Raw genomic sequence first — 26,020 nt, 5'->3', positions numbered from 1 at the left:
ATAAATTGGCTCTGGAAGAACTAAGGTTTGGTCTGCGGTACAGACCTATATCAGTATAACTGTCGCTCGGTATGGACCTTATCCCCCATGTAGACAGTGCTATGTCAGCGGGAGAGCTTCTCCTGTTAACTATTTGAGTGCCAAGCGCCTGGCCACTGCTAAAGGCCCCTCCTCCAGCTTAAAGGGAGGAGCCACCGGACCCAGCTTCTCCTGCTGACATAGCTGCTGCCTCTCAGGGAGATGGATTAAACTGACAGGAAAACTCTCTACTGTCGGCTTGGAGCATCTTCATTAAAGCGTTACAGCAATGAAGCCTTTTAAGTATAGACTCGTCCTAAGAAGGTCTGACTGAGAAAAACAGAGCCTCCAAATGGAGTTCACTACAGCTTGGCTGGGACTCTGAGTTTACCAAAGTGGTCTGTGCTTTAACCTTCATTTTTCTGTTAACCTAAGGATTTCCTATGCTGTGTTCCAGTTGAGTAATAAGCCCAACTGTTTGAAAAACTGTTCAAGTGTCATTCGAAATCCTGGGTGAGAGGCAGTTGCTGAAGAGTGTGCATGTCTCTCTCAGGAGTCTGTCTCAGCTGGACTCGCTGAACAGAGCTCACGGTGTGAAGCAGGAGTGCTGAAGCCCCAGAGGTTCAGGCCTAGTGTACATGAGAAAACTAAGTAGGTTTAACTACATTGGTTAGCATTTTAAGTTTAGACAAGCCTTTGATCTCAGGAGGTGGTGAGGACAAGTGGTCAGCCCTGAATGGCTGACCCTGAAGAAGTCTCTTGGGCGTTGAGTGCAGTGAAGTGGCTCCTCCAAGAGACTATTCCAAAGCTGGGGGTGTAGCACTGGCCTCGTGGATCCAGGATGTGGTCTCATTCCCGCTCCCAGTGGTAGATATGCACACTGCATAAACCACCATAATAACTGGCAGTAATTCACTGCTTCCTGACAGTGTTGCCAGTTCAGTTTTTGTCACCTAGAGAGATGCCTTCAACTTGCAGTCTAAACAAGTTTTTTTAAACTACTAATTAAAAGTCGTTTCAGATACTTCACTTGCCCCCAATCCTTTTGCCAGCTTTTGCAGTTTTACAATAACACTTCAAAGTTTTTACATCATTTTCTCTCTTCTGGCATTGTATGAAAGACCCACACAAATGGGAAAGACTGACTCAATGTTGTTCAAGGGACAAAGGGATGATTTAAAAAAATATTTTAGTTATAGTAATTTCAGGAGTTAATTTGTGCCTGAATTTTTACCTAGTATAAGTAATATATGATTTTAAAGTACTATTGTGACTCTCTAATAAAATGGTCATGGGGTTTTGATGGCCAGACAGTTGCAGAAGGTATAAGACATTTGAGTGAAAATGAGAATGGGTCTGGTCTCCCCCCAAAACTCTTGCTTCACTGTTAAATGTAAAGCAAGGGACTCCCCCTTTTCTTCATAATTCAGTTATGCTCAGACCTTTTGGCTTTAACAGTGGGATTAATGCACCACAAAATAGGGACTCCCTCTTGAATGCAGATTAAAAGTCACTGTTTCACATCCCTCTGGTGTTGGAAAACCAGTGCTAGTCCATAAAGGACTGACTCCATTAACTGCCCCTCTATTCAAAGGGAATGCCATTTAGCAGACTAGTCGTTTCAGTGGAATCAGATGATCAGAAAAGTAGGTGATGGAAAGCTGTGTGTGCTCTTTCCATCTTTGTTCATGTAATCCCTCAATTTGACAGGCCTGTTTGTGTTGGGGGAAATCTTGGCTGTTTTGCTGCGTGCATTTCATCCCCTCCTCTCAAGTTGAGAGTGCTGACTGTTCTGACTGGAGGGTTGTCTCTGGGCAGAGTCAGGGAAAGAGCTTGGTGACATCAGTGCTTGGGTTTTTCTTTGAAACCTTGCCTGGAGGCTGATAGAGAGGGAGAGGCTGTGGCTGGATTGGTTTACATTCTGCCTTCCAGCAGAGATTTAGAAGCTGGTTAGGGAGATTGAGTCATAAAACATGGAGTTTCTGAAATTGTATTAATTAGGCACTGGACAAAGGAATGGGGGGTGGAGAGAACAGTGTCTGACCAGGGCTGCTGTCTGAGGGGGTGGGGGTGGGGGGTGTCTCAGCAAAGCAGTGGGGAGCTTGGAGATGAAGCAATTCCGATATCTCTGGTTTTAGGGCCCTGGGTTGCAGTTTCAAGAGTGCAAAGTAGGCTGGAACTCTGCTATCTTGAGTAGCTGTGGGATAAGATTCCCTGACCAGCTAAAAAATGTCTGGGCTGGTCTACATCTATAAAATATATCTGACTGCACTGCTCGCCCCCTTCATATGGCACTTCTGTTCGTGGATAATTATGTAATGTTTATAGTACCCTGGCACCAAGTACTCCCAGTGAAGATCAAAGTTCCGATGTGCTGGGTGCTGTACAGATGTGTGCAAAGGCGCTATGTCCCTTCACTGAAGCACGTACAGTCTAAAGAGAGGTGGCAATGAGAGGGTTAAAATCATAAACTGATGTGTATATATACAATATTAAATGAAATAGCTTAAAATACAGTTATTTAATTTAAAAGCTGAGAACTCGAAAGTTAGGGAATGCCTGAATTAAGGTTTCATGGGCAACTATAGGTCAACCCCCTTCTGAATATGCATTATGATAAAGTTTTTAATTACATGATCTCATAATACTTTTCTCCTACAGGATCCCTGCCTCATTGATTGCACTTCAGTGGAAATAGCGTGTTCATAATGTGTGTTATGAAGTGCCAGCCAATCACTGTCTGCACCAGAAGCGCTAGCCGTTGTGAATTGGCCTTAGTGATGAGTTCAGAAAGTCTTCCATGCATAAGAAGCAGTGTATACTCTTTGAGGCAGGGATTGTCATGTGATGTATTTGTGAAGTGCCCCGCACAATCCTGCGCTGATCCTGCTCGGGACCGCTGGGCACTCGAATGTCAAAGAACAGTTAGTACAACTGGAGATAATCTAATTTCTTCCCCTATGCATCCCTCCATTGTCTACAGTCTGGTCCTGAAACCTCAAGCTCTCCAGTTGTGAGGAGTTTTTGGCTGGCGACTCAGGAGCCATTTTGTAAAAAGAAAAGGCTTTGTTCCTAGCCAGACCATCAGAGATGAATAGAGCAAGGCAGACTGCAGAGTGTAGTCCAGTTTAATAATTGTTTTGGTGTGCCTGATGTGTGAAAGGGAGGGATCTTCAGTTACATAACCAATTCCCTTCCTACAGATCAAAGGAGATGAGGATGGAGGGAGAGCTATAGGGAAGCTGGTGTGGATTGGGAAGCTGGTGATGTATCTGCTCTTGACAGATTCACTAGTACCATATTCCCAGAGATACTTCTAAAAGTAACCTCCTCACCACTAAATAGTGTCTACTTAATGTCCGTGTATCTGCACTTAGTACCAGTTACAATTCTGTGGTATTTGGTGTGGAGTAAACACCTCATTTTTTGTGAAATCATATCATAACTCAGTTTTTCCTTACCAATTTGCTGGAAAGGGGGAGCATGAGATGGCAGAGTATTGAATCCCTTGGAAAGCATCTCCTTTCTGGTTACCATAAAACACCTGTATCATGCAATTGTACAGCTCCTTGAGTGTGAGGAACTATGAGTACTTTACAGATTTTAATTTAGTCTTGCCAGCACTCCTGTAAGAAAAATACTATATCCATTTTACAGCCAGGGAAAGTAAGACTAGCCGAAGGTCATAGATTGACAAAACTGGTATTAGAACCTTGGTCCCTGCCTCTGCTTTAGCCACAAGCTTTACCTTCCTCTATTTTTAAGCTTTTGGGGATGGAGGGGAAGAGAATATTTTCGCTTATTGGGATTTTTAGGTCTGAGAGAAACTAGTCCTTTTATTAAGATTCAGTGTGGCAATGGAAGAACTGTGGTGGGAACCCTGGACACTAAAATAAAAATCTGCATCCCTTTATAGCTATGACTACCTTAGTCAGGTGTGTCCACCAGTATAAAAGTCTCTGCAGCCTTGGGAATATTAAATTAATTCAGGAACCAGCAGAGGGGGCTTGTGCTGTTAATTATGTTATACTGACTGAAAACATGCAGTTTTTCATCTGGTGAATGAAAAAAGCCTAACCACCTTCAGGATATTCCCCACTGGGCTCAAACAGAAATATGTGATAAGTAAAATGAGAAGTCTGGCATGATTCAGCATGCCCAGGTGACAAAATGTCCGGGCCACTGAACTCTCCACATGGCAAGCAGGTGGGTTCACAAGAGTGTGCAACTCCTGTGCCATGGGGCTGGAAACAGATATTGGATTGGCAGGTGACTCTCCAGAAAAGCCTTTTGTTGCCACTCCCTGTCTGTCAAAACTTGTATCTAAATCTGATTGGAGGAGAGAAATAAGAGGAATAGCTTCTGTCACTTCCAATGTCAGCCACTGATTGGTTTTGCTGTTCCTATGGGTAACTATATCTAATATTCCTTGTCCTGTTAGATGGTTTGGTGATTCCACTGGTGGAACTGTCTGCGAAGCAGGTGGCCTTTCACATTCCATTCGAGGTGGTAGAGAAAGTCTACCCACCTGTGCCTGAACAGCTGCAGCTTCGGATCGCCTTCTGGAGCTTCCCGGAGAATGAGGAGGACATCAGGTAATATATTCTGTTCTGGTTGCATTTGTGCTTAAAAACAAGCTGAGCTCAATACAGGAGAGTCATGGCTCCAACTGGAGCCCCATGTTCTCTCGGTACTATTCTAATGCCTACATGTTAGGTATATTTTGTGTGGGTTTCCCCTAGTTGGAATCTGTTGCTGAAGAGGCAGGATTTAACAGATCTGAAATTCTGAAAAAGACTTGAATTCCTGTAGAGCTCTTTCAGGCTAGGTCTGTGGCAGTGAGACTCGGACTTGGGATTGCACTTGCGCTAAAAACAGCTGTGTAGATACTGTGACTTGGGCTCTGAAACCCATCCCTCCATGGCTTCAGAGTCCAGGCTCCAGGCCAAGCCTGAATGTCAACACAGCAATTTTCAGTGCTACAATATGAGCCCAAGTGTGTAGACCCAGGCTCTGCGACTCACTGCTTGTTGTGTAGATGTACCCTTAGTCATGGCAATTCCAGAATCGGGGAGGTACTGAACTCCTGTGTGGCTAGAACAGGTGTGGACCAGAGAAATGGCCAGATTTCTTTCATGGATTCAAATATATTGATGATCAATAAGCTTTCTGCTTTCGATTATTTTTGGGATTTTGACTATCTATAAGGTTCTTCTTCAGGAATTTCCCATAAATGTCTCCAATTGCGCGACACATTCAGTACGGAGCCAGAACACTCTTATAAATCAGTGCCCCAGGAGTTCCTTGTGAAAGGGGCTCCCTTTCATTGATTTAGATGAGGGTAAACATTCCTCACACTCAGTGGAAGGTCCCTACAGGAGGAGGCATTCCAGGTGTGTACAGTAGGGCTATGTAGGAGTACAATCTGGCAGTTTCAGTATGTGATGACTGTAAAAACCATCCAATAATTTGCCTAATTAGGATAATTGCCTAAGGATGGCAAATCTCATTAAGCATTTTGGTCACTGTCTCTTAAGACTTGTATAGGAATCTGTACTCATGGTACATATTTGGAACCAGTGACACTGGGAACTGAAAAAGGGCCTGTAAAACTAATCTGAGTCTCTGAAGAAGGTTTAACGCCAAAGCCTTTATGGTAACATGCAGGATTGTCAATTTCCCAGGAAAAAGTAGTTTAGGACTGCGCATAGTAAATACCTGCTTAAACTCTGTTTGAACTGGGGAAAAGAATTGCATCAGTGTCCAGCAAGCATAGAACACATCATTTCAAACTTTGACTACAAGTTCTACACTGAGGAACAGGCTGTGTCTGTCCACTACAGAATGCAGCGTGGCCACATGGCCCTGGACTGATGATTTGCACTGTGGTTTTCATATAATCGAATTGTTTTGACTTCTGTTCATATAATATTGAAAACTGAAACATGAGTCATGACATGTATAACTTCCCTGAGAAAATACCAAGCCAGAATGTCTACAGACATTCCAATGTTCAATATTGTAATTGTGCATTAGTATCGCTCCACTGCAGTTTTATTTTTTTTATTTGTACAACCCTAATTTGGTCTGCGAATCTACTGCCTTGTGTAACCACTATTTAAATAAATAATGTAACTAAAACTAAGTATAATGTGGTGTTCATTAACTGAACAGTTTTTAAAATAGAAAATGCCTTAAACTGGGACTATCTAGTTTTTCCCAGTGTGGTAAAAATCACCCCTGGTAAATTCCATGTCATCCCTGGTAAAATGTCTAGAAATGCCACTAAGTACTCTGAGGATCAGTTAGATAGCGATTAATGATTTTTGTGGATAAAGTGTTAAGATAAAAATGACACTATGTTCCCCACTTGTAAGGTGAGGCAGAAAGGTTTTGTTGAAAGTCAAACTTATTTAAGTCCCAAAAAGAAGATGCTGTACAGCCTCGGTGTTCAAAAAATGTAATGATCACTATATTAACAAAATTAGAGACAGTCATTAACTCCCCAAAATATTGTAATTGCAACTACAGACTTCCAGGCTTTTTTGCCAGAGCAACACGACAGCTACCATAAATTTGAAAGAGTTGCATTCTAAATCCCTATTTCATCTCTCAGCCCTGAAGAACCATTCTTGAGAAAGGTATGAAATTTTTCATCCTTCATCTCAGGTGAATTTTTGAAATTTAAAATAAAATCTGTGTAGTCGATTTGAGTGAAGCTTGCATAAAAATGTATGTACCTTTTTACATGATCAAAGCACAGTACAAACAAAGTAGTTCATAAATTTCCTTTTTAACTTAAATTGCTATGAATTTAGTTTTTAAGTGAAGAAAAGTGCTCTTGACCTTTTGTGAAGAATTTGATTTAACAAAATTTTAAAATTTGAATCTAAATCTTAATTTTTAATAATTCATTCAGTTTATGAACCAAATATTTTTTCAAATGTGTCCAACATTAAATTACTGGCCCAAACCTTAAAATACTGTCTTCAGATTTGATCCCCTCATCTAAAAAAATAATACTCTTACCCATCCTCCCCAAATCCCTAGTCAAAACAAAAGATAGAGGGAACAATTATGGATGATTGATGACCAGGTCTGATGGTGCATCCTCTGGACTCCGTTCCTAAATGATGCATCTGTGTGACTTTCTCATGCAGGACCACAGAGTCACTTACACGGATTTTCGCTCTATGGAACTATGGAGGCAGAGCTCTTTAGTGCAGTCACTCAGCTCTTATGCTTCACCTACCCAAATAACCAATTAAACAAATTCTGCAAATCTCAGTTTGTGCTCTTTCATGTCTCTCGGCTAAAACTGTCCTTATGTATTCAAAACTGTCAACACTTAGTGCTCCCGTAGGTTGGGAATGGGATGCAGATCTGCTTTTCTCCAATAAAGATTGTATTTGAAAGGAAACTGTTTGCTTTTCTTAGGTTGTACTCCTGCTTGGCAAATGGCAGTGCAGATGAGTTCCAGCGAGGGGAGCAGCTGTTCCGGATGCGGGCTGTCAAAGACCCTCTGCAGATAGGTAAGAATGCTGCATCTGAGCTTCTATAGGTATTTTAAAATCTCAGATCATAGCTCAGACAAAGGAATAATTGAACGATCACAGCCTCAAGACCAGCCTTCTCTCCCCAAGGACTTTTTTAGTCTAAAGGCAACAGCTGAAGACCAGTAACCAGAAGCATCCTGGGTTAAACTCACTGCTGAGCTATGCACTTCCTTCACTTTGGAGCTCTGGACACTTTCTTTGCTTCTTGGAGCCCCATTTGTCCAGGTGGAAAACTGTGTGACAAGCAGGCATCATCTGATCTGAGCATCCCTTGGGGAAATTTCATATAGTGCAGTTGTCTCCATGATATTCTAATTCTTTTAACAATAACAATATATAACATGACTTTTTAATGGTAGGATGAAATTCATGCTTCTAGTAAAATAAGTATACTGCAGAGATGAAGTGTGCAGTTCCGATGAATCCATGTGTGCAGGTGATGGCTGCATGTATGTAATTGTACTACAAGAGGGAAGGAAACCTGGCTATGGACAATGGTTTTTATCCCTGTTTCCACTCATCTTGTTCCTTTGCTTGTTACTGTAAGGCAAATTCTTATTTGTTGTGTTTTTTACTAAGAAAAAATTACCACAACTTTCATCTTTATAGTCAAGACAAGAAGGAATATCAAGTTAGCTTGGCCACTGACTGATCTTAGACAGGAAGAAATTATAGGAAATAAGTACATTAGAATGGCAAATGAAAGAGCTAAGACAGTCAGATGATTGACAGTTGATGCAGACATACGTGAACTGCTTTTGATCTAGCTAGCTCAAATAATGAGCAGTGAAGCCTTGGCAGCATAGTCTAGGTCAGTGGATCCCAACCTTTTTGGCTCAAGGGCCACAGATATCATTTTTACAACCATGAAGGGCCAACAGTCTCCGCCACCAGGGCCCCCCCCCCCGCCCCTCACTGCAGCCAGATGGAAAGTGTTCAGCGAGGAGGCAGCCTCCTTGCTGATCTCCCATCTCTCTGGCTGCAGCAGGGAAACCGCACGCATCCTGTAGCCTTTTGCGCTCCACCTGGGTCTCCAGGCAGCGGTTCTCTTCTGCAGCCAGGGGGATGGGAGATCAGTGCTCCTCTTCTTCCGGCACCATCAGGGACCCCAGTGCCTACGGACCCAGGCAGAGCGCTTTGCTGTGCTCCCTGCTACAGCCAGGGAGAGGGGAGCACTGATCTCCCATCCCCTTGGCTGCAGCAAGGAGCCTGCACCGGTCTTGTAGCCCCACGGCAATGCTCTCCACCTGGGTCCTTAGGTGGCAGCTCCCTTCTGCAGCCAGTAGGAGGGGAGCCGCAAGTCATTTTGAAAGCCTCTGCGAACCACTTTTGGCCCCCGGGCCACAGGTTGGGAACCACTGGTTTAGGTGCTTGAGTACATTCTCTGGGTCCCAGACTGGCTTATACAACTTGTCCTGCCATGGCTTCCTTGCTACTGTTGTTTGAACTAGCTAGGGTCAAAGCTAACTTGGGTAGGACTACATGTGCTGCATTTATACCTCTGATTGGAGCGTAGACATCCCCTTAGTGTTGCTGTTTCTGGAAGATGGGCAAAATCAGGAGGTGGCTACTCAGGCATGAAGTGTAAGCTGTGGGAGGACTTACAGGGGCGCTCTCATCCACTGATGATTTTGAGAAACTGGGGAAGCTGAATGCATGTGGTATAGAGGAGGAAGATGGGAGAAAGTGGCCACAAGGAAGGGAAATTTTTATGGAGCTGTTCAATCTCACCATTGCTGACAGATGGTCTGCTCTGGATGAGTTATGGAATAAACAGGCTAAGAGGCAGAGGACCATCACCCTGACAAGCTATTGAAAGGGAGCCACAAAGCAGGGGAAAAGGATGTGGGATGTCCTGAGTCAGCAAGGAAGAGGAATTTGGGAAAATGGCCAAGGCATCTGGCGGGATGCTAGGGAATGTTCACTTACTGCAATCCATGTGACAATCGCTTACATGCATGAAGTTTTAACAGAACCAAGGACAGCTTCAGGGGTTTTAGTAGTGGATTGAAACAGGGTCGATGAAGATGACTCCCACTGATCAGTAATTTCCACCGTTTCCTTTGGTTGTTTCCTCTATCCTGTAAGCATAATTCAGATTTGTCTGGGTTGAATCTGTTAGCTAGTCTGCATCCATGCCACAGTGTCCATGAGACACTTGATAAGTCATTCAATAGCATGGGCAGGCCTGGAAGAGATTTATAGACCTGGAGCCAGGCAGAAAGGCATTGTAACAGCCCTTAATGACCCTCTGTTGCTATAGACCTCGTGGACAAATTGGAAGGTAGATCACAATTTTTTTTGCATATAGAGGCAACCTGTAAAAATGCCACTGCTCAGCACTCCTAAAGGATTTCAACTAGTCCCGGACTGACTGTAATAACAATAGCAGGAGCTCTAGGGAAGGAGGCAGTGCTTCCTTATATTTGCAGTATATGGGCTATGAACCAGACCAGAGATTAATTTGGAGCTAATCAGTGGAATTGAGCCAAATATTATATCAGGATTGAAATGCTGATGGGGCTCTGAAGGAGGAGAAGTACGATAGCTATTGGACTTTGAAGAAATACAGAATGAGTTAAAAGGAAATTGGTTGAAATTCAATAGTGCCTGGGAAACTAACAATGGAAAAGGACAAAGTATTTAATGTGGGGAGTTGACCATCAAAACTTGTTCTAGTAATAAAAGGGCAACAGAGAGGTGCAGAGCAAGAGAAAATATAATGCCAGTGTGTAAATCCATAATACGCCTGCACTTGGATTACTGCATGCAGTGCTGGTCACCTTGTTTAAAAAATAAAAGTTAATATTGGAAAAGATTCAGAGAAGGGCAACAAAAGTGATTAGGGATATGCAACAGCTTCCATGCGAGGAGGGGTTAGAAAGACTGGTACTGTTCAGCTTAGAAAAGAGACAACTGAGAGGGGAATATGATAGAGGTCTATAAAATCGTGAATAGTATGGAGAAAGAGAATAGGAAAGTGTTATTTACCCCTTCATTTCATGATAACACAAGAACTGGGGTCATCTGATGAAATTAATAGGCAGCAGCTTTGAAGCAAAGGAAGTACTTCTTCACACAACACAGTCAACCATTGGTCTGACCAGTATGGCCATTCTTATGTTCTTAATGTAAAATGAACAAAGGAGAATAAGCATCATACACCAACTGGGTCAGCACAGGAGGGTGGAGAGACTTTTAATAAATAAATAAATAAAGGGTGGGGAGGGGAGGCAAACAGCATAAGATAAAAAGGGACTTTTCATCTCTATATGCAGCTGGGCCTTTTTCAGCAAGTTGTGCACCCACCTGACAGGAATTTCATCTAGACCACATTTCCCTAATTTGCTTATGAGAGAGACTGTGAAGCCTTACTAAAATCAAGACATATCATGTGTCCTGCTTACCCCCTATCCAACAGGCCAGTAACCTTGTCAAAGAAGGAAATTACGTTGTTTTGGTATGATTTTGTTTTTGACAAATCCATGCTGGCTATTCCTTATAACTCTGTTATCCTCTAGGTACTTAACAAATTGATTATTTAATAATTCGTTCCAGTATCTTTCCAGATGCCAAAATTAGACTGATCAGTCTGTAATTCCCTAGGTCCTTTTTATTCCCGTCTTTAAAGATAGGTACTATGTGAGCCCTTTTCCAGTCCTCTGAGACTTCACCCATCCTTCCCAAGTTCTCAAAGACAATTGTTAACGGTTCCGAGATGGCTTCAGCTAGTTCCTTGAGTATCCTAGGATGAATTTCATCAGGCCCTGCTGACTTGAATACGTCTGACATAGCTAAATATTCTTTAACCTGTTTTTTCCCTATTTTTGCTTGTATTCCTTATCAATTATGTTGAGTATCTGGTCACCATTAACTGTTTTTAGTGAAGACTGCAGCAAAACAGGTATTAAAAACCTCAGCCATCTTGATATCATCAATTCTCTCTTCGAGTGATTGCTCATATCCATTCCAATATAGGTGTGTGCGTGCCCCGTGCACAGATTCCTGGAACTTTTTTCCCTTAGCAAGCCCCGCAGTGTCGGCTCAGGCGCCCCCTGGAGTGCCGCGCTCATGCCGCGGTATATAGGGTGCTGCTGACCCCGCGGGCCCTCGGTTCCTTCTTTCTGTCTGTGACGGTTGCTGGAACATCTGCCTCTTGCATAGCGTAAGTAGCCTCCCTTAGCATTCTAGAGCTTTTCTTTGTTAGTTGATTGTGATAGTTTACAACCCATTAGTAGATAAGTGGATAGCAAACAAGTGCCCTTCGGGGCTACGTTAGAGCCATGCCTGGCTCCACCGGCTTTAAAGCCTGCACCATGTGTGCTAAAGCTTTCCCCGAGAGTGATCCTCACGACCGCTGCCTCCGATGCCTGGGAGAGCAGCACAGATGAGAGAAATGCAAAATCTGCAGGGCCTTTAAGCCACGCACCCAGAAAGAGCGGGATGCCAGGCTGAAGGCTATCCTGATGGAGTCCACGCTCCGGCCGGACTCCGAGCCATCGCGATCGCCTGCGGCACCAAGCGTCTCCTCGGTGTGGAGCGTCCCGTTGGCAGTGACACCGGCACCGAAGCTAACGGTGTCAGAGAAGAAGATGCGGCCTGAGGCCGCACATATGGACTCCTCCTTGCGACCGGTACAGCAGGGAGCGACTCAGGAGATGCTCCAGCCACGTGCTGTGGCGGTTACTCCGGCACCAGCATCTCCTCGCAGGGAGCCTCCCCTGACTCTTTGGTGTGGGGGAGCCCTCTGCAAGGGCCGTCGATGCCAGAGGCTTTCGCGGCGGCACGCGCCTTCATGGGCCTGCCCACGCCTCCATCCCCCCCTCGGCCGAGGGTTCCGGAACCGGCGTCTCGGGGTAAACCGGCACTGGGTTGCCCTGGTGGGTGGAGGAGACAGGAGTCGAGATCTCCCCCCAGACGGTCAAGGAGGGTCAAAAGTGTGGGCTCCCCTCCTAGCTCTGACTCTGAGTCGTCGAGCTCGTCGACACCGCGGCACCGAAGGCGGTCGCGAGGCAACGCAGTTCCAGTTCCGCCTTGCGCAGGGATCATAGCTCCGACTCTGATGCCTCGGTACGGAGCCTCGCTCGGCACCGATCCCCAACTCCCGTGCATAGCCTGGAGTGGTCCCCGTCTCCGACGTGGGTGAAGGTCGCTGCACCGCCTGCCTCGGCACTGCCTCCAGCACCGCTTGCCATGGCACCGTTCGTATTGGCACCGCGGAGTCGGATACGCTCTCGCTCCGTTTCGAGGAGACATAGGCGGCACCGTTCCCACTCCAGAGGTGGGAAACGTCACCGCAAAAGATCGAGGCGCAGGGGGAGTTCTACATCTCACTCCTCCGGCAGCTCGTCCCCCCGACAACATCGGAGACGTCGGCACCGGCGCTCCTCATCGTCATCTAGGGGCCGCTTAGCAACCCGGGGTCGCAAACGATGGTCTAGCAGCTCCGAATCTCAAGCACGCCAGCCACTGCAAGCCCCAATACAGGCTACGGCGTGGCCCCAAGGCCCCTGGCAGTGGCCGTACTGGGGGCCGTGGGGTACCCAACTGGGCCAGGGCACCGCATCCATCCACTCTTCGGTGGCCCAGCCAGCACCCCTGCCTCCGGCCCAACCGGACCAGGGTCATCCCTCAGATGAGGGTTCAGACCCCGAGGAGGGTCCCTCCACGGGGCCTCTCCCGCAGTCTTCCTCCTCCTCCCCAGATGAGGTGGCGGCTAGAGACCGTAAGTCCCCCCTCTTTGACTTCAGGGCCTACCAGGACTTGCTAAAGCAGGTGGCGGATAACCTCAACATCGATCTCAAAGAGATGTCTGAGGAGGAAGACCCTCTCTTTGGGTCATCTGGCTTTGCAGGGCCATTGCGCATCGCCCTCCCGATGCACGAGAGGGTCATGAAACTCGCCAAGGCCCTCTGGCAGACCCCCTCTTCTGTGGCCCCTACCTCCAAGGCCGCAGAAAGGAAATACTATGTCCCCAAAGAGGGTTTTGACTTCCTGTATACCCACCCTGCCCCGGGAACAGTGGTTGTTGATGCTGTCAACCAGCGTGATTGACAGGGTGGCCAGGGCAGCACCCCTAAAGATAACAGCAAGAAGCTAGACCTTTTTGGACATAAGGTTTACTCCACCGCGGCACTGCAGCTAAGAGTCGCCAACCACCAGGTGCTCCTGGGGAGGTATAACCTCAACCTGTGGTCCTCGCTACAGAGGTTCCAGTCGGGGCTGCCACCAAATCAGGCTGCGGACTTTGCCACTGTGACCCAGGAAGGAGCGGCAGTGGCAAACGCGGCATTACAATCAGCCAGCGATGCGGCGGATGCCACCAGCAGGGTGATGGCTTTGGCCATTGTCATGCGCCGCTGCTCCTGGCTGCAATCTTCAGGATTATCCCAGGAGGTCCAGCAAGCAATACAGGACCTTCCGTTTGAAGGGGTGGGACTCTTCTCTGATAAGACAGATGAGAAGCTCCGTGCCCTGAAAGATTCGCGGGCCACCCTTAGGTCCCTAGGGCTCTACACCCCGCAGGCTGCGAGACGTCAATCTCGGCCTCAGGCCCAGAGGCAACCACTGCCGCCTCCCAGGCCAGGCCCCCAGACCCTCTCAACCCAGGAGGGGTCGGGATCGCTTCAGGGCACCCAATCGCCGTGACCGCCAGGGGTCCTTGGCGGGGCCCCAGCAAGGCCCAAGCAAGGGCAGCAATGGAAATAAACTATTTTGATGGTGTGCACGAGGGTGGCACTCCTTCATTGCCCCTGGATCTCTCCCGGCCCTTTGCCCACAGGCTTCGGCTCTATTATGCCGAATGGGAAACCATCACCTCGGACCACTGGTCTTTGGCATAGTCCTCAGGGGCTATGCCCTTCAGTTTACGGCCTTCCCCCTGGACTCTCCCCCTATTCAGTCCCTCTTCAGGGATCCCGCTCACAAGCAACTGCTCGTACCAGAGGTCAACTTCCTTCTCTCACTCGGAGCGGTAGAAGAAGTTCCTCCACAGGAACGGGGGAGGGGATTTTATTCACGGTACTTCATAATCCCCAAGGCCAAGGGGGGTCTGAGGCCCATATTAGACCTCTGTCGTCTGAACAGATTCATCAGATGCATCAGGTTTCACATGGTTTCCCTAGCCTCCATCATTCCCACCCTAGATCCAGGAGACTGGTATGCTGCCCTTGACCTCAAAGATGCGTATTTCCATATCTCTATCCTCCCCGGTCACAGAAGGTTCCTCAGGTTCATGGTAGCTGGCTGCCACTACCAATTCTCTGCCCTGCCATTTGGCCTTTCATCAGCCCCCAGGGTCTTTACGAAGTGTATGGCTGTGGTAGCGTCCTATCTCCGCCGCAAAGGAGTCCATATCTTCCCATACCTGGATGACTGGCTGATCCGGGGCAGGTCCAGGGCTCATGTGAGGAACAGCCTAACACTCACCTGCGCGACATGCACCAAACTGGGGCTGCTCATCAACAAACAGAAGTCCATGCTCACCCCGGTGCAGCGCATAGATTTCATAGGGGCCACCCTAGATGCCACCCAGCCCAGAGCCTTTCTCCCATGGCCTCGGTTCGAGATCATGGCCGCCATAATTACCGAATTACACAGGTCCCCCACAACGACAGCACTGCCTTCAGCTGTTGGGACATATGGCGGCGTGCACGTATGTAGTGGGGCTGGCTCGCCTCCCACTCAGGCCTCTCCAAGAGTGGTTGGCCTCAGTGTATGTACCAGCCAGACATTCGTTGAACAGAGTGGTCACGGTTCCCACCCAGGTACTGTCCTCCCTAGACTGTTGGAGGAACCTGGGGGAGGTTCTGAAGGGTGTCCCCTTCAGAGACTTGGCTCCTTCAGTGACTCTCATAACAGACGCCTCAGATGTGGGATGGGGGATCCACATCAGAAAGGACTTGAGCACTCAGGGGCTCTGGTTACTGGATAAAAGAGCCCGCCATATCAATGTCAGGGAGCTGAGGGCAGTCTGCCTGGCCTGCAGGGTCTTCCTCTGGTTCCTGAAGGGCAAGATGATTCACGTCCTCACGGACAATACGACAGCCATGTTCTATATAAACAGGCAGTGGGGAGCACGCTCCTCGGCTTTATGCCTGGAGGCTACACGACTGTGAGACTTTGTTGTGAGGCACGACTTCCAAGTCTCCGCCTCTCACCTCCCTGGGGTCAGGAACGACGAGGTGGACCGCCTCAGCAGGTCGTTCTTACCCTGCCACGATTGGTCACTGCACCAGGAGGTGGTAGATTCAATCTTCCGGAAGTGGGGAGCTTCCCAACTGGACTTGTTTGCATTGTCCTGGAACAGGAAGTGCCCGACGTTCTGCTCGCTCCGATGCGTTCCTTCGAGACTGGATGGGGACCCTCACGTATGCGTTTCCCCCTATCCCGCTCCTACCCGAGGTCCTCAAGAGGGACAGAGCGGACATGATACTGATTGCGCCAGCTTGGCTGCGGCAACACTGGTACAGCATGCTGCTCGACCTGTCCATCGATCCGCCGATCCCACTTCCAAGGCGCTACGACCTGCTCTCCCAGGACCAGGGTCGCCTGCTGCACTCGGACCTGGACTCCCTCCATCTGATGGCATGGAAACTCCGTAGCTGACCGAGGGGGAGAGAGCCTTCTCCTTGCAGGTTCTGCTCGGCAGCAGAAAACCTTTCACTCAGGTGGTGTACCGGGCCAAGTGAAAGCGTTTTACCTGTTGGGCGGAGTCCCGGGGTATCCCACCGAGCGGTTCACCCATACAGGTGAATTTGGAGTACCTGCTCCATCTAAAGCTCCAGGGCCTAGCACTAGCCTCCCTGAAGGTGCACCTGATGGCTATCTCAGCCTTCCATCAGCCAATGGAAGGACAATCCCTGTTCTCTCACCCCATGTCAGTCAGGTTCCACAAGGGGGTGGAGAGGCTATACCTGCAGGTCCGTGACCCGGTGCCTCCCTGGGATTTGAACCTGGTCCTCACCATGTTGACAGGACCGCATGGCTATATTGCCCGCTGCTCGTCCTCTCTTGGAAGGTAGCTTTCCTGGTGGCCTTTACATTGGCTAGGAGGGTCTCAGAGATAAAAGGTTTGACCTCGGAGCCGCCCTACACGGTCTTCTACAAAGATAAGGTCCAACTGAGACCCCATCTGGCTTTCCTGCCTAAGGTGGTGTCTCAGTTTCATTATAATCATGATATCTTCCTTCCCGTGTTTTTTCCTAAACCGCACGGTTCGGAGGAGGAGTGGAGATGGCACTCCCTGGAAGTCAGACGAGCCCTGGCCTACTACATTGAGCGGACCAGGCTGTTCTGGAAGTCAACACAGCTGTTCATGGCAGTGGCGGACCGGATGAAGGGCTCACCTGTTTCCACCCAGTGCATCTCCACCTGGATCACCGCCTGCATCAGGACCTGTTATGAGCGGGCGAAGGTGCCGCTTCCAGGAGCTGTGACAGCACACTCAACCAGAGCCCAGGCCTCATCTGCGGCCTTCCTGTGAAGAGTGCCCCTGCAGGACATCTGCAGGGCAGCGACCTGGTCGTCGGTCCACACTTTCATGTCCCACTATGCCATCGTACAACAGGCGAGAGAGGACGCAGGCTTCGGCAGAGCCGTGTTGGCGAGGGCGGTTCAACGCTGACTCCTACCCACCTCCAAGGTATGGCTATTTAATCACCTATAATGGAATGGATATGAGCAATCACTCGAAGAGAGAAAACAAGGTTACTTACTAGTAACTGTTGTTCTTCGAGATGTGTTGCTCATATCCATTCCACACCCACCCTCCGTCCCCACTGTCAGAGTCGGCAGAAAGAAGGGACTGAGGGCCCACGGGGTCGGCAGAGCCCTATATAACGTGGCATGAGCGCGGCACTCCAGGGGGCGCCTGAGCCGACCCTGCGGGGCTTGCTAAGGAAAAAAGTTCCGGGAATCTGTGCACGGGGCGCGCACACACCTATAATGGAATGGGTATGAGCAACACATCTCGAAGAACAACAGTTACTGGTAAGTAACCTTGTTTTATTCATTCTCCAAGTAAAGGACCTACATTCTCCTTCAACTTTCTCTTGCTCCTAATGCATTTAAAGAACTTCTTCTAATTGCCTTTTATGTCCCTTGGTAGATGTAACTCAGTTTGTGCCTTAGCCTTTCTGATTTTGTTCCTATGTGCTTGTTGTATTCTTTTGTATTCTCCTTAGAAATCCATCCATGTTTCCACTTTCTGCAGGATTCCTTTTTGATTTTCAGATCATTTAAAAAGCTCACTGCACATCTAACATGTTTATCATATTTATAGTGGCACATTGTTGCCATGTTACAGGGTGAGACAAAAGCTTAATTGAAAGCAGTCTGTACATCTCATTTTGTTTGTAAAGAAGATACATTGTTGACTGAACACTTATGCAGTTTCCCTCATAACTAGCTTTTGGGAACCATTGCATTTTATGGGGTTAGTAGACAACATCCCATTTCTTATACCTGATTTTGGAATTTATTGAGCATATAGCTCCTTGTAGTGTGCTCTTATGGGGATACCCCTCGTAACAGGTCCTGATGCAGGCGGTGATCCAGGTGGAGATGCACTGGCCATTGGAGGGAAAAACTGGCCAGTGGAGGGAAAAGTGCAGAGCGAGAGGGAGGGAGACAGTTCTTTGTGTTTCTACAGTCTCCTAAAAGGTGACCAGCTCAACCAGGTGTGCAATGGGCATGGGAGGGGAGAAATCTCAGCTACAATGCAGTGTGATCTTCCAAGCAATCGGATGGGTGCAGTGTAAATAAGATGGAGTCTCTGAAAAGAATGTTGTGAAGATACTACAGGACGTGTTCCTTTCCTCCTCCTCTGATAGTACAACCATTCTCCCCTCCCCAAACTTCTGTAAGTGAACTTTCTTCATATACACATAAAATATCACTACAGGTTCTTGACAAGAAGGTGGTCACCATGATCATTCTTGTTCTCTGGAACTCTTCTGGTGGCTCTCCTAGCATGTATAAGCTGAGTATTGCTCAGATTTGTGAAATGGTCAATTTTTGGTTTAAAGAAGGGTATCTTACCATTCATCTCCCCTCATATATTTTCTAGAGCGTAGTGAAGATATTCTTTGTGTTTTAGCATCCAAATGTAGAGCATAAATTAAACCTGTAGCTGGTGATGAGCAGTAATTTTGTAGTGAATGCGTCCTTTCATTTTGATTTTGTTCCAAAATTTTCTGCCACTTTAGTGATTGGGGGCATTCAAGTGCACTAATTACCTAGATCAGGAAGAGGATTTGAATCCCAGTGCCCAGCAGCAATAAACAAGATACCAGCAAGTTTGTATTAGCATAAAGATTAAATACCAAGCAAGAGGTGCTGCACTGTGTATGAATTGTTAGGTCCTGTTTAGAATATTGTGTGCAGTATTGAACTCCATGACTATAGCAGTCTTTTGAAATCATTATGGAAGTTCAGTAGCTTGCTTGTGCAGCCTGCTTGCCCACCCTGACTAGGATGTTTATGGGAGACAAATTCTACATAACTGCCAAAAATAGGGGATTTTGTCAGCCCCGGTCAGTGAGTGCATAGGAGTCTGCAAGGCTGAAGAATAGTACTGCTTTGGAGGTTGTGCAGCATGAGAGAGCGCAGATACCAAGTCTGAAGAATTTAACTGAAGATAGATTAAAGGAGTTGGGGCTGATATTCATTGCTAAAAAGGGGTATTGCTCAGGTGACAGAGGTCTTCAAGAGACATTTGAAAAGGACTTGCATATGTTGTCAGCCTTTTCCTGCACCGAAGATTGAAGGTGTCTCAGTGAGTAACCAGTATTTGTAGAGGATGCTGCCTTAGGGATAGAATGGGTATGCACTGTGTATAGTAGCTATCCATGAAGCCAAAGTTCACTGAGGTTTTTCCATCCTGTCTGAGTGTAAATATGTAACTGAATTCCCTCTGTTTTCTCATGGAAGAATGGGATTTGTTTCTTTTTAAAAGGGTCACTGCAATTTCTCTTTAACATTTATTTTAGTTTTGTGCAAGAAGCTGCTTTTGTGTCAGAGAATACAAGTTATAAAAATAGGATATCTACAAAATACCAGGAGGCATGGACTTACCTTTATTCCTTCTGGAGCAATAATTTTTGAGTGTTGTCTGGCTTCTGAAGTGGAATATGTGTTAATAGGTACTTAAGTATAACACAAAACTGCCCCATTTTACTCATTTCAGCATTCTGAAAGTTGACCTGGCTAGAAGTTTTTCCTTAGAATAGTTTGGGTTGGAAATAGTGTCTTAGGGTTCATCTAGCCTATTCCTCTTCAATATAACATGACTGAATTAAGTTATCCTAAACCATGCCTAGTACAGGTGCCTTGTCCAGCCTTGAATACCTCTGCTGATGAAGGTTCCACAATTATTTGTGTCAGTTTGCATGGCTTCTCCTGACTATAAATTAACATTTTAGGTTAAAACTGGTATTTCTGTGTCTCTTACAAGGTATAGATGGCTTTCTGCTAAAATGTGATACACATTTGACATCAACCAAATGGAAAGAGCCCAGTACTGGAGACTTAACAAGTTGCTGTCCCAGTGTGACTGTTGTTGTAATAATCAGAAGAACTTTACTGTTTAATGTTAAAGTACAAAGTTAAAGTGCACATACACAAGTGTTCTTTGCTTACTGCATGGTGTCACACACTGGTGGACAGGGGACAGTAACTTTGGCCTATTCTCCAACAGGTTTCCATCTGAGCGCCACAGTGGTACCTCCGCAGATGGTGCCACCAAAAGGTGCATACAACGTGGCAGTGATGTTTGACCGATGCAGGATCACCTCATGCAGCTGTACCTGCGGAGCCGGGGCCAAGTGGTGTGCCCACGTCGTGGCCCTCTGTCTCTTCCGGATACACAACGTAGGCCTTCAAATACAATTCTATCATTCTCTAGGTATCATCTAGATATCATGATGTTGGGGCTTTGGATAGATGCTCCATAACAGGACCCCCACTTGCTTCTCTCCAGTGAAGTTATTCTTGACTATTCCTTGTCTAATGGCACGATAGTTTTGAGTCATGCAGCTTTTGAGACTGGAGTCTTTGTATGGTAATGCAGTCTCTATTCATTCACAGTTTGAATTAAGGTAGGATATAAAGTTGCAGAACATCTTTTGATACTGTGCATCCCACTGCGACTAGATAGCTCCCCTCCCGTGGCCCCTCTTCCCCCCATTCTGCCCCATTTAGTGTTTCCCTAGGATTCTGTATTCTTCCTTCAGTCTGCAAAGAGTCAGCAATGGAGTAAAACTTGTGCTGGAAGTGTTTGGAAACGTGGGATTTCTTGGGATTTGAAAGCTGTTGTACTGTTCAATCATCCTGAATTGCATTTCAGTCATCTTGGTCTTCGTATGCACTCACTCATTTAACATGCTGTGCTGCGGAGCGAGTGTGTGCTACCTGCCAGGCTGGCACCCAGAGTGTGAGGCTTGATTTTCATTAGTGCCATCAGTGTGCATGGCAATGTACAAACATAGGGAAGAGACACTCCTTGCCCCAAGGTGCTCCAGTTGAAAACAGGCAGAACATAATGTTAAGACACAAAATACATGCATGGAGGGTCCAGTCTTGTTGCAGATTTATCTGCTTGGTCTTTGAGAAGCTTTGCAGAAATACGTTTTAAGGAGGGACGTGAGTGTGTCTAGTGGAAAGATTTTGCATTGCATGGAGCAGTTACAGCCCATAGTGATTTTTAATTAATCCCAGACCCTATAAACACATAAATAGGTGAGAATTACCTGTTGAAATTTGCTAACAGTTTATCAGTGGTTTTTCCACAGTGGATAATCATCACAGTCTTAAACTGATACTTGCTGCCTTTAGTCTCCACGGCAGCTGAGTATGTTAAACCCAATTTCTGCTCTCAAATGATTACTCTGAAAAGTACAATAAGACGTTGGTGTGGGAGGCTGAGAATAGGCAGCCTGTTTCCTGATTCACAGCATTAGGCAGGTTTGGGCCACCCCCCCTCCCCTTGATAAAAGCAAACCAGCATCTCTCCCACCAGAAAGACGCTGCTTATGGACAGTATCGTGTTGTTTGCATACGCTGAGCACAGAAAGGAAGCTGCATGGAAAGGGTTTTGCTATGTGCAGGCATATCCAGATTCAGAACTAAACCAATTATCAATGGCATCTTAATCATTTAAATGCTTTTGCTTTATTGTAATTTAAGTTTAGGTGGCTTCTGCTGGGAGATATTGTTCTGCATAATGAAAGAATTTATGGAATTGGCTTTTACTGTCTATGTAAACTTTTTTAAAAAGCCTGGAATGAAGAGAAACTGACTGCAGAATTAGAATGAACAAACATTTAATAGTGTAAGTGGAATAAGTGGTGATTCTGTAAAACCATTTCCCAGAGAGCTGTTTCCTTTGCCAGAAGCTTAAAAAAACCAAAAACGGGCCCGTTTTAGAGGTTTGTTTGTGAATTCTCTGCCTGTGTTTCTGCAGTTGTTAGCAACAGCAGTGCTTAAGCACAGTTGTTAGCAGAATTTCCTTGACAATGGATTCTTTTCTTAAAAACAGGTTCTATAAAACAAAGCCCTAGACTATTTGAGTTTAGTTTACAGCATTGTCTTACATGATTAAAAGAAAAATCCACATCCACATAGAGCCAGGAAACTGTGCTAGGACCCTGCTAGCAACACCAGCGCTTTAAACGTGGCAGTTGCTAGCGCTGTTTCAATCATCTAGTGGATAGGGCTTAATTCCGTCTGTCTGACTTTGTTGACAGCAATACTTCTATATCTCTTCTCTCCAGGCATCTGCTGTATGCTTGCGAGCACCTGTTTCAGAGTCCTTGTCTCGGCTGCAGAGAGATCAGCTACAGAAATTTGCTCAGTACCTGATCAGTGAACTCCCACAACAGGTGAGTGGAGACAATTCTGTACCAGTGGAACCCTGTTAAACTCAGGTCATCCTGGGTTACTTTGATCTGTGTGTGTGTGTAATGTTTTCCTTCCCAAGCAGCTAGTTATTATATCTGATCACTTTCTAGTAACCGGGAAGGCTTTCTTTTGTTGCTGACCATGTGATTAAACAGTTATTGATTGCCAGGGGAAGGATTAGAATTGTGCCCTAAAAGGGGAGCGGTGCTTAGTCATCTCAAGAAATGTGGTCATTGGATACCACATGGGCATACATAGATGCATAGCTCATGGTTATGAAGATTGTACATCTGCCAAAATAGAAGAAATTAACAATGGGGAAGGGCATGGTGTTCAAAGTACAAGTCAGTGTTGCCCCTTTATTGTGTGTGAATTAAGTGCTGATGGAAGCTGCCTGATTGACAGCCCTGGGAAGTGTCTACAGAACATATGGCCAGCCTTGGTGTAGCATTCCCCACCCTGCCTTACCAGTGTTTCAACAGTAAGCTAACGGCTACCTGTAGGGATGAAAGGATAATTTAGTTTCTGACTCTCATCTGTTCAATCTTGATGTCTGCTGAGGCTTGCAGAGCAGAGGGAAAGTTTTGTGATGTAGCGATCACACTATTTTCACTCTGGCTGCTGAACAGTCATTGCATCGTAATAACATTTGGTCTTGACCAGCTTGGGCTGCTTCAAACCAGTGAGGAAGAGATGTAAGCTTTTTAGCTAAGCTAGTATTTCTCAACCAAGGGGTCAAGAGCTGTAAGAGCTCTTGAAAATTTTGAACTTTGAGTAAGGGTTGCTAACCTGAAAAAATTGAGCAACTCTGATCTAAGCCATCCAATCCCCCTACTTCCTCTGTTTTTGAATTTATGTATTCAATGCACAGTAGGTTCACAGCTTATTTCCACTAGGTTTAGGACACTGTCAACATGTGCAAAAAGCACCTTTAGTAACTGATGGAACTTTAATCAGAACAATGTTAGAAAGACTCCCACCACCAAAACTGCTTAGGAGCAGAAAATACAGCACTCATATTAATGTAAAGAAAATAACATAAAGGTCCTGTCTCTTTGCTGTAGACAGATTGTGAACCGATAGTTACAGTTCTTCCTGCTAGAGTACGCAATAGAATCAGCCTTTCCCACCCCCTCCAGATTTTGTGGATTTAGATATCTGGGCATTGGTTAGAAAAAGGCATCCAGAAACACTAGTAGAGCTGCTGGCAGTTGTCCCTTAGCAATGAATGAGCTGCTTGATTGGTATAATGCTGCGTGGTTTCTGTGCCTACCACATGTCTGAAGTTATATCATCTCCTCCAATAGGGCATGCCAGCTGAGAGTAAATTATTGCCATTTTACCAGATAATCCAATGGGATGTTGCCCAACAGGGACTTTTAGGCTTCATTGGAAAAATCTATTTTAACCTGTTTAATGTAATCCTGGATCATTTTCATTTCCCTAAGGGTCTTTGATAATGGAGGGTATGCCCCAAACTCCTCCTGCAGCCCCCAGAGTGTTGGGGATCAAGGTGTCTTGAGAGTGGATGCTTGAGAACGGCCATACTGGGTCAGACCAATGGTCCATCTATCCGACTACCCTGTCTTCTGACAGTGGCCAATGCCAGGTGCTTCAGAGGGAATGAATAGAACAGGTAATCATCAAGTGATCCATTCTGTTGGCCATTCCCAGCCTTTGGCAAATAGCACTCCCTGCCTATCCTGGCTGATAGCCAATGATGGACCTATCCTCCATGAACTTATCCAGTTCTTTTTTGAACCCCGTTATAGTCTTGGCCTTCACAACACCCCATGGCTAGGAGTTCCACAGGTTGACTGTGGGTTGTGTGAAGAAATACTTCCTTTTGTTCGTTTTAAACCTTCTGCCTAGTAATTTCATTGGGTGACCCCTAATATTTGTGTTCCGAGAAGGAGTAAATAACACTTCCTTATTTACTTTCTCCACATCAGTCATGATTTTATAGACCTCTATCATATCCCTCCTTAGTTGTCTCTTCTCCAAGATGAAAGGTCCCAATTTTATTAATTGCTCCTTGTATGGAAACTTTTCCATATCCCTAATCACTTTAATTGCCTTTTTCTGTATCTTTTCCAATGCCAATATGTCTTTTTTGAGATGGGGTGATATCTGCGCGCAGTATACAGGATGTGGGCATACCATGGATTTATAACGAGGCAATATGATATTTTCTGTCTTATTAGCTATCCCTTTTCTAATGATTCCCAACATTCTGTTAGCTTTTTTGACTGCTGCTGCACATTGAGTGTATGTTTTTAGAGAACTATCCACAATGACTCCAAGATCTTTTTCTTGAATGGTAACAACTAATTTAGACCCCATCATTTTATATGTATAGTTGGGATTATGTTTTCCAATGTGCATTACTTTGCATTTATCAACATTGAATGTCATCTCCCATTTTGCTGCCCAGTCACCCAGTTTTGTGAGATCCCTTTGTAACTCTTCACAGTCTGCTTTGGACTTAACTATTGTGAGTAGTTTTGTACCATCTGCAAATTTTGCCACCTCACTGTTATCCCTTTTTCCGGATCATTTATGAATATGTTGATCAGTACTGGTCCCAGTACAATCTACTGGGGGACACCACTATTTACTGCTCTCCAATCTGAGAGTTTCAACCTATTTGCCTGGTACTGAAGTTAGGCTTACCGGCCTGTAATTGCCAGGATCGCCTCTGAAGCCTTTTAAAAAAATTGGCATCACATTAGCTAGCCTCCAGTCATCTGATACAGAAGCCAATTTAAATGATAGGTTACATGCCACGGTTAGTAGTTCTGCAATTTCACATTTCAGTTCCTTCAGAACTCCTGGGTGGATACCATCTGTTCCTGGTGACTTATTACTGTTTAATTTTATCAGTTTGTTCCCAACCCTCCTCTAATGACACCTCAATCTGAGACAGTTCCTCAGATTTGTCACCTAAAAAGAATGGCTCAGGTTTAGGAATCCCCCTCACATCCTCAGCTGTGAAGATCGAAGCAAAGAATTCATTTAGTTTCTCTGCATTTAGTAACTCATTTCTAATTTAGTAACTTTTCTCATTTAGTAACTTGAGTGTTCCTTCAGCATCTCGATCGTCCAGTGGATCCACTGGTTGTTTAGCTGACTTCCTGCTTCTGATGTATTTAAAACATTTTTTGCTCCTGTTTTTGTGTCTTTAGCTATCTGGTCTTCAAATTCTTTTTTGGCCTTCCTAATTATATTTTATACCTCACTTGCCAGAATTTGTGCCTTTCTATTTTCCTCAATAGGATTTAACTTCCACTTTTTAAAGGATGCCTTTTTGCCTCTAACTGCTTCTTTTACTTCGTTGTTTAGCCACAGTGGTACTTTTTTGATTCTCTTACTATGTTTTTTAATTTGAGGTATACATTAAATTGAGCCTCTTTTATGGTGTCTTTAAAAAGTTTTCATGCAACTTGTGGAAATATCACTTGTGGCACTGTAGCTTTTGATTTCTGTTTAACTAACTTCTTTATTTTTGTGTCGTTCCCCTTTCTGAAATTAAATGCTACTATGGTGGC

General features: G+C 45.7%; 1 protein-coding gene across 2 annotated transcripts in view; it reads left to right on the top strand.

Moving 5' to 3' along the window:
* Positions 1-26,020, top strand: part of ZSWIM8 (zinc finger SWIM-type containing 8) — a 127,542-nt gene that overhangs the window by 59,506 nt on the left and 42,016 nt on the right. For both annotated transcript variants that reach the window (XM_067537756.1, XM_067537747.1), the window contains 4 exons: positions 4,460-4,613; positions 7,456-7,550; positions 20,272-20,444; positions 22,346-22,453. In XM_067537756.1, the coding sequence (XP_067393857.1) occupies positions 4,460-4,613; positions 7,456-7,550; positions 20,272-20,444; positions 22,346-22,453 (530 nt within the window). The remainder of the gene's footprint in view (positions 1-4,459; positions 4,614-7,455; positions 7,551-20,271; positions 20,445-22,345; positions 22,454-26,020) is intronic.

The sequence above is a fragment of the Emydura macquarii genome, unplaced genomic scaffold (assembly GCF_026122565.2).
Source record: "Emydura macquarii macquarii isolate MOO-44397 ecotype Brisbane River unplaced genomic scaffold, CSIRO-AGI_Emac_v2 contig_67, whole genome shotgun sequence".
Taxonomy (NCBI): Eukaryota; Metazoa; Chordata; order Testudines; family Chelidae; genus Emydura; species Emydura macquarii.
This window is presented reverse-complemented; position numbering and strand designations above follow the sequence as displayed.